This window comes from Anomaloglossus baeobatrachus, chromosome 1, assembly GCF_048569485.1.
Source record: "Anomaloglossus baeobatrachus isolate aAnoBae1 chromosome 1, aAnoBae1.hap1, whole genome shotgun sequence".
Lineage (NCBI taxonomy): Eukaryota > Metazoa > Chordata > Amphibia > Anura > Aromobatidae > Anomaloglossus > Anomaloglossus baeobatrachus.
In genome coordinates this window covers 538,322,194-538,336,791 of record NC_134353.1, presented here as the reverse complement: position 1 = coordinate 538,336,791, position 14,598 = coordinate 538,322,194, and the positions used below count along the sequence as shown (strand labels likewise).

The following is a 14,598-nucleotide window of genomic DNA, read 5'->3' as shown; positions in this document are numbered from 1 at the left end:
TGCTTTTCAAACTAAAATCTTATTGCCTGCTGCCACCAAATATTGCTGCAGGTCTTCTGCAGACCCCCAAGAGTTTTTGGCCACCTGCCTCATATCGGAATCTGGTGATAGCTTCCTCTTCTTTTTTTCACATCCAGAATATGTATGCTGTACATGTACTATGAATGATGCACTATGCTGGCTCTGTGGCAACATTTAACCTCATAACGACGGCCGTATGACTTTAGATGTCGGAAAAACAGGGTACTTATTCTGTTCCGACGCTTTAAGACATCAGGCCGAAAAAGGTAAATAGCGCCCCCCAGCGACGGAAAATCTCCGGGATTTCAGCTACCGGGAGTAGCTGAGACCCTGGAGATCACGATTCAGGCCGTTTTTTCCGGTCCCCAGTCACGTGATCACTGGTGTACACTGTATACCGATGATCACGTTACAGTAAATGACAGCGCCGGTAAACAATGATTTATCTCCCATCTGGCATGATCAAATATGCCAGATGGGAGATAAATCTCCCCCTGGTCCACTCCGGTCCCCCGGTGTCGCTAATGTGCCCCCCCTGACCCCCAACCTCCTCCCGAACATCCAAGATGGTGGCGCACACACTAACGTACCGCGCGCATTCACCCTTCTGCTCTGATTTCTGTCGCATGTGCCATTACACATGTGACAGAAAACTCCTCCCCGGGTCTAGCTAAGCCACCCCCCATACCCCCCCGGTGTTTCCCGGTGTGCCCCCCGGTATTTTTACCTTTTTGCAGCGCTCCCTCCTCTTTCACAGCAGACGCTGTTCGCATGAGCAGAGCGCGGATGTCAGCTGAGCTCAGCTTCCTGTGTTCAGTGAGAGCTGTGGAGCTGCGCTGGCTGCACTCACACCGCTGCTGTGACCCGGGGAGGGTAGGTGCAGATTCTTTGCACCCACACTCCTAGAAAATGGGGGACACGTTCCCTGAGCGTGTCCCCCATATTCTAGAAGGTCCAGAGTCGTTGTGGGACTTCCAAAATGGATTACTGCGGCCCAGATTTTTTTTTTCTCTTTACAATAAATTGGTGAAAGAGGGAATGTTTTGGGTAGTGTTTTTTTCAAATAAATATTTTTTTTTTGTCGTCTATTTTTTTTTTTTTATTACTGACAGTTGGTGATGTTTGGTATCTGATAGGCGCCATGACATCACAAACTGCTGGGCTTGATGTCAGGTGACATTACACATCTGGTATCAACCCCATTTATTACCCCGTTTGCCATTACACCAAGGCACGGGATGAGCCGGGGCGAAGCGCCTGAATTGGCGCATCTAATGGATGCACAACTTCTGGGGCGGCTGCGGCCTGCTATTTTTAGGCTGGGAGGGGCCAATAACTACGGACCTTCCCACCCTGAGAATATCAGAACACAGCTTTCCGCTTTACCTTGGCTGGTGAACCAATTTGGGGGGGACCCTAATTTTTTTTTTAATTACTTATTTATAAATAATTATAAAAAAGAGCCTGGGGTGCCCTCCAAATTGGATCCCCAAGCAAGGTAAAGCGGACAGCTGTGGTTTGCAGGCTGCAACCATCTGCTTTACCCTAGCTGGCTATCAAAAATGGAGGGACCCCACGTCGCTTTTTTTTTTAATTAATTTTTTTTTCTAAATACAAGGCCAGGCACCCTTTAGTGCCACATGAAAGTCACTAAAAGGTGCCAGCTTAGAATATGTAGGGGGGCGGGACATTATATATGTGTTTGACATCTGTCTGTCTATCTATCTATCTTTCCATCCTTCCATCCTTTCTAGCTTTTTAGGCTGTGTGCCCGCGATTAGGGATTGAAGCATTTTGGACGCTGTGTTTTCGCTGCGTCCATAACACTGCGTTGTTCAGTGGAAGCGCAGTGGAAGGATTTTTAGAAATTTCCTGTCCACTGTCGAGTGTTCTCTGCGGAGAGAATAGAGCTAAAGTCAGCAGCAGCACGAACCTGGATCTTGGTCATGGGCAGCTGGGTTCTCCCGTGGACAACACACATCTCCGCAGACTAAGTGTCGCCGGATCGTGGGCACATAGCCTAAAAGTGAGAAATTTGCTGCTAGAGCAACATTTTTGTGATGCCCCTGGGAGTTCAAAATGCTCACTATACCCCTGAATAAAATACTTGAGGGGTCTAGTTTCCAAATTGGGGTCACTTGTGGGGGGTTTCTACTGTATATGTACCCCAGGGGCCCTGCAAGTGTGACATGGTGCCTGCAATTTATTTCAGCTTTTCCAAAATTCAAATGGTGCTCCTTCCATTCCAAGCCCTACCATTTGTCTAAACAGAGGTTTTTAGCCACATGTGAGGTATCCCTGCGCTCATAAGAAATTGGATAACAAACTGGGGTCCATTTTTTGGTGTTTCCTCTTGAAAAAGTGAGAAATTTGGTGCTAAAGCAAACATTTTTGTGAAAAAAATAAAAAATTTCAATATGATGACCTAAGGTTATCAAATTCTGTGAAGTAACTGTGAGTTCAAACTGCTCACTATACCACTGGATAAATTCCTTGAGAGGTCTAGTTTCCAGAATGGGGCTCTTGTGGGGGAGCTCCACTGTTTAGGCACTGCAGGGGCTCTCCAAATGCGACATGGTGTACACTAATGATTCCAGCCAATTTTGCAGTCAAATGGCGCTCCTTCCCTTCAGAGCCCCACCGTACACCTAAACAGTTGATTTCCACCACATGTGAGGTATCAGCGAACTCAGGAGAAATTGCTCGATACATTTTAGGGTGCACTCTTTCCTGATACCCTTGTGGAAAAAAAGCTACTTGGTTGAAGTAACAATTTTGTGGTAAAAATTTATTTTTTTATTTTCACGGCTCAACATTATAAAATTCTGTGAATCCCCTTGGGGTTCAAAGTTCTCAACAAACATCTAGATAAATTCCTTGAGGGGTCTAGTTTCCAAAATGGGGTCAGTTATGGGGGGTTTCTGCTGTTTAGGTACCTTATGGGCCCTGCAAATGAAACATGGTACCCGCAATCTATTTCAGCCAAATTTGCTTTCCAAAATTCAAATATTGCTCCTTCTGTTCCAAGTCCTCAAGTCCTCCCATTTGTCCAAACAGAGGTTTATGACCACATGTGGGGTATCAGCACGCTCAGGAGAAACATTGGGAAGAAATTTTGGGTTCCATTTTGTTGTGTTACTTCTTCTAAAAGTGAATAAATTGGCGCGAGACCAACATTTTTTAGGTAAAATATATATATATTTTTGTCATTCCACATTGCTTTAGTTCCTGTGAAGCACCTGAAGGGTTAATAAACTTCTTGGATGTGGTTTTGAGTACTTTGGGGGGTGCAGATTTTAGAATAGTGTCACTTTTGGGTATTTTCTGTCACCAGGCCCCCCAAAGTCACTTCAAATGTGATGTGGTCCCTAAAAAAAAGGTTTGTAAATTTTGTTGAAAAAATGGGAAATTGCTGATGAACTTTGAATCCTTATAACTTCCTAACAAAAAAAAAAAATTGTTTCAAAAATTGCACTGATGTAAAGTAAAACGGAGATAAAAAGGGACGGGTTTTTCAGCCGCGCTATGAACCACACTGTTGAAGATTAACTGAAAACGGAGATAAAAAGGGACGGGTTTTTCAGCCGCGCTACTTCAGATTGCACTGATGTAAAGTAGACATGTGGGAAATGTTATTTATTAATTATTCTATGTGACATAATTCTCTGGTTTAACGGTATAAAAATTCAAAAGTTGAAAATTGCATAATTTTCAAAATTTTCGCCAAATTTCCGTTTATTTCACAAAGAAACGCAAAAAATATTCTCCAAAATTTAGTACTAACATGAAGTCCAATATGTTACGAAAAAACAATCTCAGAATCACCGGGATCCGTTGAAGCGTTCTAGAGTTTATAACCTCATAAAGTGACACTGGTCAGAATTGCAAAATTTGGTCTGGTCATTAAAGTGAAAATTAGCTCCATCACTAAGGGGTTAAAGGGGATCAATCACTGAGATCAGCCCTCCTAAGCCTTTCGGCAGAGGGGTCATAGAAGGTTAAATAAAATCATAATGTAATATCTGCAGTCTGAAGTTGTATTCCCAAGAAATTTATGTTTTTTTAATATGTAAATGAGCTGTTACGATCTATGGTCCTGAGAATTGGCCTTCTGTGCTTATTATAAATGAAAGCAGACATTATGGGTGTGAGACATGTAGATAAAGAGAGCATACTGTCAGTTATTACATGTCTCACACTCGTAATGACTCCTTAATTTAAAACAAGCTCTGGAGACAGATTCTCAGGGAGATCTATGTCTGGCCCACAGCTCATTTATATATTATGAATAATGAGGATTTCTCTGCAATAAGACATCAAATTGCAGATATCAAGGTATCATTTTATTCACCTGTCTGTGGCCCTTATGCCCGTATAGACAGCTTAGGAGGGTTGATCCCACTGACAGATTCCTTCTAATGCCTTTTTTTTTTCTTTTTGTATCCTTTTTCTGGTTTGTGGAACTTAATGATCTCTTTTCATAACATTTGGACCACTCTCTTGATTTCTCATATTTCTAGCATGCAATCAAATGTCAAAGTGTAAAGCCCCAGTCCAGGTATTTGATGTTTTATCTCAAGCACAACTGGTGCAGCAAATAATTCCTTCATTGTTACATTACATGCTGGAGACAACGTTTGATCTAAAACAGTGTTCTCTTATGGCGGATTCTATTCAGGGGCCTCAATATTTCTGAGACCACAATAGTCAAAATTGGGCCTTGTGTGTTGAATCCAGAAAAACAACTTGTTATAGTAGTTATTTTAAGCCATTTAACCCTTTCACAACATGCGCCATACATGTACTGCGCTGCAGGAAGTGCATTCTCACAAACTGCTATATATGTACAGCGCTACGCTCATGCTGGCTCACAAGTGGAGCCGGTGAAATCACCACTGATTTTATATATACAGTATATATATATATATATATATATATATATATACCGTGTTTCCCCGAAAATAAGACATCCTCCGAAAATAAGACATCCCAGGAGTTTTCAGGGAAGCTTTAATATAAGACATCCTCTAAAAATAAGACATAGCTGCGGTCAATAATGAAGTGTCATGCAGCGGTGAAAGAGTTAAAGACACTGCAGGACACTTCATTATAGGCAGCGGGCACCCGCAGTAGAGAGAAGAAAGAAGACCCCCCCATCATACTCACCAGAAGCCGACCGGGAGCAGGTGAGCGCATGAAGGTCCTGCAGTGGCGGAACACACACACACACACACACATCAGATCACACTCACTCTCACACACACCTCACACACACATCAGATTGCATCCACACACTCACAACATCCAGTGATATCGCTTGCTTCTCGGCGGCGATACTGTGCGTGCAGTGACCTTCCAGGACCTGCCAAGGATCACATGGCCGGAAGCATGTGGTATCTCCGGATGTTGTGAATGTATGAGCGCGTATGTGCGATATCGTCAGTGTGTGTGTTAGTGTATGCGGTCGGATGTGTGAGTGTGTGTGTGTGTGTGTGTGTGTGTGAACGTAAGCGATCGGATCTGTGAGTGTCGGCAGGAGGCAGAGGAGCACGGCGTGCAGCACAGCTGCTGGGATCGTGGTGTGGGTGTGTCTTTGTGTGTGTGTGAGTGAGTGAGTGAGTGTGATCTGGTGTGTGTGTGTGTGTGTGTGTGTGTGTGTGTGTGTGAGATCTGATGTCGGCCAGACGCAGGGGAGGCGTGCAGCACACCTGCTGGGAGATCACAGGAGGATCTGGGAGCCATACAGATGCCCTGGGCTGGTAAGTATGAAGATCCAGGGATGCGGGGGGATCTGCGTTTTGTGGGGGGTAAACTTACCCACAACCATGTCTCCTCGAGAATAAGACACCCCCTGAAAATAAGACATAGTGCTTTTTTCAGGGCAAAAAAAAATATAAGACAGTGTCTTATTTTTGGGGAGACAGGGTATATATACATACAGTATGTATGTATATATATATATCATAGTGGACCCCCCACAGTAATGCCCACGATGAGTGCTGGTGCCAATTGCGGGCGTTTAACCTCTCTGAGGCCACTGTCAATGGCGACAGCAACATCAATCTGCTTACTAAGAAGGAACCGATTTCTAATAAACCCTATAAGGATACAAAACATAAAAAAATTTCATAAGTAAAATTTTTTCACTTCACCCAAATGAATAAAAATCCCAAAGGAGAGATGATCTAATATGGCCTGATTAATAAGATATCTATATAGAAGGTGTCACCAATAGATAAATATCTGGTGCACACAGTATAATAAAGTGTTAGAATATTCATAACTAATTTTTCAAAGTAGCACTGATTCTATAGCGAGAAAAGAATATTTCTTATTAATCGCATGCCAATAAATAAATGGTTTCTTACCTTATTCCCACATACTTGGGTAGTAGGGTTGATCATTCCTTCATCTTTTTTTTTTTACTTAAATTCATATGTTTTGGTCTAAAAATCATTTTTGTGTTTGGGTTTTAATATAAAATTTGCATTCTTTGGCTTTTACAGGCTCTTTTTGTCCCTACACATAAAACTTTAATTTGGACTGCAGAGAGGAGCTCAGAAAAATACGGATAAAAGAGTTAAGGCTGCTTTACACCAGACAATCTATCGTGCGATAGATCGTCGGGGTCACGGTTTTTGTGACGCACATCCGGCATCGCTGGCGATGCCGGCCTGTGTGACAACTCCTAGCGACGCAGTATCGCTCACAAATCGTGAGTCGTGTACTGCTCGCTAGGTTCCATAATATCGTTTAATTTAGTAGTTCATCGTTTCCGGGGTAGCACACGCCGCTCCATGTGACACCCCGGGAACGATGAACAGCAGCTCACCTGCGTCACGCGGCCGCCACCGGCTATGTGGAGGAAGGAGGTGGGCGGGATATTTACGTCCCTCTCATCTCCGCCCCTCCGCTTCCATTGGCCGGAGGCCGTGTGACGTTGCTGTGACGCCGACCGTCCCTCCCACTCCAGGAAGTGGACGTTCGCCGCCCACAGCAAGGTCGCACGAGAGGTAAGTATGTGTGACGGGGGTTACTGACTTTGTGCGACACGGGCAGCGATTTGCCCGTGACGCAAAAAGGACGGGGGCGGGTACGATCGATTGTGAAATTGCACAATCGGTCGTACCGTGTAAAGCAGCCTTTAGGCTAGTTTCACACTTGCGTTGGACAGGATCCGTAGCATTGCGTTGTGTGACGCATGCAACGGATGCGTTGCATATAGTGGCACAACGCAATGCTACGGATCGTACAAAATAACGGAAAGCTTTTTTTTTTTTTCTTCTTACAGTTTACCGGCAGCCGACTATTGTGAACGATCAGCTGATCGCTCTTAATAGCTGGCGGCTGAGCGCTCTCACATGCCGGCGGCCGAGCGCTCAGCTGAGTGCCCTGACATGCCGGCGGCCGAGCGCTCAGCTGAGTGCCCTGACATGCCGGCGGCCGATCGCTCAGCTGAGTGCCCTGACATGCCGGCGGCCGAGCGCTCAGCTGAGCGCCCTGACATGCCGGCGGCCAAGCGCTTAGCTGAGTGCCCTGACATGCCGGCGGATCAGCTGAGTGCCCTGACATGCCGGCGGCCGAGCGCTCAGCTGAGTGCCCTGACATGCCGGCGGCCGAGCGCTCAGCTGAGTGCCCTGACATGCCGGCGGCCGATCGCTCAGCTGAGTGCCCTGGCATGCCGGCGGCCGAGCGCTCAGCTGAGTGCCCTGACATGCCGGCGGATCAGCTGAGCGCCCTGACATGCCGGCGGCCGAGCGCTCAGTTGGGCGCCCTGACATGCCGGTGGATCAGCTGAGCGCCCAGACATGCCGGCGGCCGAGCGCTCAGCTGAACGTTCAGCCACCAAGAAATAAAATAAAGTTTGTGATAAAAAAAAAAAAAGAAGAGCATGCGCAGTGAAAAATAAAGGTTTCCGCTGCTCAAAAAAACGTTACATGCAGCGTTACATCCACCCGACGCTCACTGACGGTCAGCGTCAAAACAACTGATGCGCTGCGGGGCGGATGCAATTCAAGACCATCCGTTGCTATCCCTAGCTAATAGAAGTCTATGAGGAATATAACGGTTTCGTGTAACGGTTACCGTAATTCCTCAAGGCTGCGGATAGCAACGGGTCCCGTCCAACGCAAGTGTGAAACTAGCATCACACACACTCTTGTCAGATCGTCAGAATGAGCTTGCTGACTGATTCTCAGTTAACTCATTAATAGCCATAGGAGACAAACGGTGTCAAATTTCGAAGGAAACCCAATTGCAAAAATTAGTTTTAACCCTAATTACATGCATATAAGAAAAAAAAAATGTATCTGTTGTTATCAAAGCTGGACAACCTCTTTAACATAAGTTTCATGTCTTCTGTCCTGGCAAAGCTCTGCATCAGGAGTCTTTTTTTTCACTGTAATTGTATTTTTTCTGATATATCTGTTCTCTGCATCATTATGAATGATTTCTTTTAATAAATGCATGACAATACATGAAGGTGCCATATAAATAATAACAACCATAGTAAATATGTGCAATTCCAGCCAATATTGTGTAAAGAGTACTGATGAGCAAACTCACAGATAACTGGGACTGACGGGTCTGTGTTACCTGGTTTTTAAAATCTGGTTCCAGGCCTGATTCCGGTCCCCATATACAGTTGGGTCCAGAAATATTTGGACAGTGACACAATTTTCGCGAGTTGGGCTCTGCATGCCACCACATTGGATTTGAAATGAAACCTCTACAACAGAATTCAAGTGCAGATTGTAACGTTTAATTTGAAGGTTTGAACAAAAATATCTGATAGAAATTGTAGGAATTGTACACATTTCTTTACAAACACTCCACATTTTAGGAGGTCAAAAGTAATTGGACAAATAAACCAAACCCAAACAAAATATTTTTATTTTCAATATTTTGTTGCGAATCCTTTGGAGGCAATCACTGCCTTACGTCTGGAACCCATGGACATCACCAAACGCTGGGTTTCCTCCTTCTTAATGCTTTGCCAGGCCTTTACAGCCGCAGCCTTCAGGTCTTGCTTGTTTGTGGGTCTTTCCGTCTTAAGTCTGGATTTGAGCAAGTGAAATGCATGCTCAATTGGGTTAAGATCTGGTGATTGACTTGGCCATTGCAGAATGTTCCACTTTTTTGCACTCATGAACTCCTGGGTAGCTTTGGCTGTATGCTTGGGGTCATTGTCCATCTGTACTATGAAGCGCCGTCCAATCAACTTTGCGGCATTTGGCTGAATCTGGGCTGAAAGTATATCCCGGTACACTTCAGAATTCATCCGGCTACTCTTGTCTGCTGTTATGTCATCAATAAACACAAGTGACCCAGTGCCATTGAAAGCCATGCATGCCCATGCCATCACGTTGCCTCCACCATGTTTTACAGAGGATGTGGTGTGCCTTGGATCATGTGCCGTTCCCTTTCTTCTCCAAACTTTTTTCTTCCCATCATTCTGGTACAGGTTGATCTTTGTCTCATCTGTCCATAGAATACTTTTCCAGAACTGAGCTGGCTTCATGAGGTGTTTTTCAGCAAATTTAACTCTGGCCTGTCTATTTTTGTAATTGATGAATGGTTTGCATCTAGATGTGAACCCTTTGTATTTACTTTCATGGAGTCTTCTCTTTACTGTTGACTTAGAGACAGATACACCTACTTCACTGAGAGTGTTCTGGACTTCAGTTGATGTTGTGAACGGGTTCTTCTTCACCAAAGAAAGTATGTGGCGATCATCCACCACTGTTGTCATCCGTGGACGCCCAGGCCTTTTTGAGTTCCCAAGCTCACCAGTCAATTCCTTTTTTCTCAGAATGTACCCAACTGTTGATTTTGCTACTCCAAGCATGTCTGCTATCTCTCTGATGGATTTTTTCTTTTTTTTCAGCCTCAGGATGTTCTGCTTCACCTCAATTGAGAGTTCCTTAGACCGCATGTTGTCTGGTCACAGCAACAGCTTCCAAATGCAAAACCACACACCTGTAATCAACCCCAGACCTTTTAACTACTTCATTGATTACAGGTTAATGAGGGAGACGCCTTCAGAGTTAATTTCAGCCCTTAGAGTCCCTTGTCCAATTACTTTTGGTCCCTTGAAAAAGAGGAGGCTATGCATTACAGAGCTATGATTCCTAAACCCTTTCTCCGATTTGGATGTGAAAACTCTCATATTGCAGCTGGGAGTGTGCACTTTCAGCCCATATTATATATATAATTGTATTTCTGAACATGTTTTTGTAAACAGCTAAAATAACAAAACTTGTGTCACTGTCCAAATATTTCTGGCCCTGACTGTAAGTCTATGGGGACCAGAATCCAGCGATGAAAAATGTTGGTAGAAGGGATAGGGGGATCGCCCATCACTAGTATAGACTAGTGTAAATGCTTATTTTCTCTATAGGTGGCCCATGCTATGTTGCTGTACTTTTAACACTCTTTCTTTAATACACCAGGCAAAGCTTGATGCCCATGCTCTACCAAGCTCCAGATCAGAAGCAGAATTCTTGCCCCTCCATGCTGAGCCGGACTTCTCACAAAGCCATATGAACATTACTCGCGTGAACAGCAGAAGTTTCCAGCCGATGAACTTCTCATCTGTTAGCGACCTTACAGACAGAACTATACAAGAGCTGCCGACTAAGAATTAACTGTTTGCTCGGAATTAAATTATTCTCGTCAGTTATTAAAGACAACATGCCTTGGTGTAAATGTTCTTCATTACGGTCGTGCCTGCTGTGCATATTATCACTGTTGTAATGCACTGATCTTTTATATGTCATTTATTTATATATTTTAATATATTTTATAATATTTTAATAGATTTAATTTGTACAGAACTTAACATTTTTTTATAACTTGAAAATGATCACACGGTTGGAACGATCTACTGCATTTCATGGTGACATGACCAATATTGCATCCAAATAAAGGTCCACTGACTCCTATGAGAGAATAGTTTGCTTTTCAGAACAATGTAGACTTGGACCAATTCATATCCCCGACTGTAATACATGAGAAGAATTAGTATAATAACATTTAACCCATACCCTCACCGCAACATATATTTAAGGACTACTTATCACCCACTCTCTGTCTATCCACCGTGTCCCCAAAAAGACCTACCCCAAAAATAGTCCCTAGCAGGAATTTGCAGCCTTTTCAGCGTAAAGCTTAACTATAAGCCCTACCCCGAAAATAAGGCCTAGTCACAGTTCAATAATGAAGTGTCTATGCAGCTAATAAAGATAAAGAATACTGCAGGACACTTCATTATAGAAAGTAGACACCTCTAAAAGAGAGAAGAAAGAAAACAGAAGACCCCACAATCAGACTCACCAGACGCCGAACGGGAAGGCCTGCAGCAGATCGCACACACTCCCACATTAGATTGCACACACTCCCACATCAGATCGCACACACTCCCACATTAGATTGCACACACTCCCACATCAGATCGCACACACTCCCACATCAGATCGCACACACTCCCACATCAGATCGCACACACTCCCACATCAGATCTCACACACTCCCACATCAGATCGCACACACTCCCACATCAGATCGCACACACTCCCACATCAGATCGCACACACTCCCACATCAGATCGCATACACTCCCACATCAGATCGCATACACTCCCACATCAGATCGCACACACTTCCACATCAGATCGCACACACTTCCACATCAGATCGCACACAATCCCACATCAGATCGCATACACACATCAGATTGTACACTCCACATCCGGTGATACCGATTGCTTCCGACTGGCAGAGGAACCTGGGATGCAGTGCAGTGGAGGGCGAGGGGCTGTGGTGGAACAATCCCCTCTCTCAATCCCCTAAATGCTCAGGAGATGTGATATATTCGACCTTTTCCTGCATGATCCGACACATAAATTACACAGAAAGAAATTTTATGGACTAGTCACTATTGGATGAAAAACAAGGATGACTTATTTTCAGGCAATGATGGTGTATCCATTATTCATTGTTAAATTTCACTTGAAGGATGACCATTTTCTTTGAAATTGTCCATTTTGATAACCTTAAGTTAGGCCTCCTTCACTCATTCGTGTCTCCAGTATGTGTGACGTCCATTTTCACATGTTATGGAGACACGGACTCACGTAGACCCATTAAAATCAATGGGCTTGGTTACGTATGTGTGTCCGTGTGCACCACATGTCAGTATTCTGGCAGCACGGGCGTCACACGGAGTGCACATTGATGTGATCTGCGTGACATAAGTGTGACACGTACTGGGAAAACACAGGTCACAAAAACGAAAGAATTTTTATACTTACCTGTCTCCGGCGCTGCTATTGCTTCCAAGTCCCGCTCATTAACCTCATGAATATTCACTGCAATGACTGCGGACCCGGATGTAATAGCAGAGCCAGAGACAGGCAAGTTCATTCTGTCCATGTGTTAACCAGATGTCACACGGATACCACATGGAACACATGCACACACACACTTTCACCATGGACCATGCAAAACATTCAAGTTTTGAATGGATCTGTGAAGGAGGCCTTAATGTGGACGGGTACCTTTAGTTTTGATATCGGTATATAAGATATCCAAATCAGGCTGATTGAGAGGAAGGTGCAGCCTGGCGAATGCCGAGTCTCAGATTTAGATTTATCACTCCTTGTTGCATCGGTACTGAGCTGAGAAGAGAGGAACAATCAGCTTTATAGAAGTCATTTCACACTTGATTGTTATTTATATATATATATATATATAAAAATTGCCTTATTCTGTCTGTCTGTCTGTCTTGCTCCAAAATTGTGTCACGTGACAGTGTCACCGTAAGTGTCATAAAAGTGACAACTGTCGGATTGGCCGCTGGGCTCAGCCTGGCCCTGCCCCCCCCACGGATTGGCCGCTCGCCTGGGCCTGGCCCCGCCCCTCGCATGGATTAGCCGTTCTGGGCTCTGCCTGGCTTCGCCCCCCCCACGGATTGGGCGCTCGCCTCGGCCTGGCCCCGCCCCCCACATGGATTAGCCGCTCGCCCCGGACCTCCGCACGCATCGCCCGCTCCAGCGTACACCGGCTACCGGTATACATGTGCAGGGAGCCGGCATACGCTGACACCTCGCCCGCTCAGCCCCGCTCCAGCGTACACCGGCTCCCGGTACACATGTGCAGGGAGCCGGCATACGCTGCGGTCAATAATGAAGTGTCATGCAGCAGTGAAAGAGTTAAATACACTGCAAGACACTTCATTATAGGCAGCGGGCACCCCCAGAAGAGAGAAGAAAGAAGACCCCCCCATCATACTCACCAGAAGCCGACCGGGAGCAGGTGAGCTCATCAAGGTCCTGCAGCGGCAGAACACACACACACACATAAGAACAGACACACACACATCAGATCACACTCACTCTCACACACACATCAGATTGCATCCACACACAACAACATCCAGTGATATCGCTTACTTCTCAGCGGCGATACTGTGCGTGCAGTGACCTTCCAGGACCTGCCGGAGGATCACATGGCCGGAAGCATGTGGTATCTCCGGATATTGTGAGTGTGTGAGCGCGTATGTGCGATATCGTCAGTGTGTGTGCGTGTATGCGATCGGGTGTGTGCGTGTATGCGATCGGGTGTGTGCGTGTATGCGATCGGGTGTGTGCGTGTGTTCTGATGTGTGAGTGTATGCGATCGGATCTGTGTCGGCAGAGGAGCACGGCGTGCAGCACAGCTGCTGGGACCGCCCACCGGAGGGCACAGGGAGAAGTGGGGTGTGAGTGTATGCGATCAGATGTGTGCGTGTATACTGTCTGATGTGTGACTGTGGAGCACGATGGGGAGTGCGCAGCATGGGGGATGGAGCACGATGGGGGGTGCGCAGCATAGGGGATGGAGCACAATGGGGGGTGCGCAGCATGGGGGATGGAGCACGATGGGGGGTGTGCAGCATGGGGGATGGAGCACATTGGGGGTGCGCAGCATGGGGGATGGAGCACATTGGGGATGCGCAGCATGGGGGATGGAGCACAATGGGGAGTGTGCAGCATGGGGGATGGAGCACAATGGGGGTGCACACCTCCCCCCAAAACACACACACAGCGCCACACGCACACCACACAACACACCACACACACACTGGGAACCACAAACACAGCCCTACACAGACAACGCCGCACACACAACACCCAACACACAAACACCGCGGCATACACAAATATACGCACATACCGTGCAACACACACACTGCACAAAACATGCCTCCCCCAAAACACACACGCACTCCACACCCACACAAACCGCGCAACACACACAGCACCACACACACAGAACGCTGTAGACACACAGCGCTCCACAAACAACGCAACACACACAACGCAACACACATACAACACCGCTCTCACACACACCCCCACCCAGACAACACCCAGAACATTTACAGTGCCCTACACAAACACTGGCAACTACACACAACATATATAACAAAAAATATACATTAACTACACAATAAATTCTAGAATACCCGATGCGTTAGAATCGGGCCACCTTCTAGTATATATATATATACATATGACGACCTTCACTTTATTTTTT

The 14,598-nt window shown here is 45.6% G+C and overlaps 1 protein-coding gene across 4 annotated transcripts in view; it reads left to right on the top strand.

The window, feature by feature from the left end:
- Positions 1-10,722, top strand: part of CCDC171 (coiled-coil domain containing 171) — a 222,477-nt gene extending 211,755 nt beyond the window's left edge. For all 4 annotated transcript variants that reach the window (XM_075316539.1, XM_075316545.1, XM_075316534.1 and 1 more), the window contains exon 25: positions 10,473-10,722. In XM_075316539.1, the coding sequence (XP_075172654.1) occupies positions 10,473-10,667 (195 nt within the window). In that variant the 3' untranslated portion in view covers positions 10,668-10,722. The remainder of the gene's footprint in view (positions 1-10,472) is intronic.
- Positions 10,723-14,598: the final 3,876 nt, after the last annotated feature.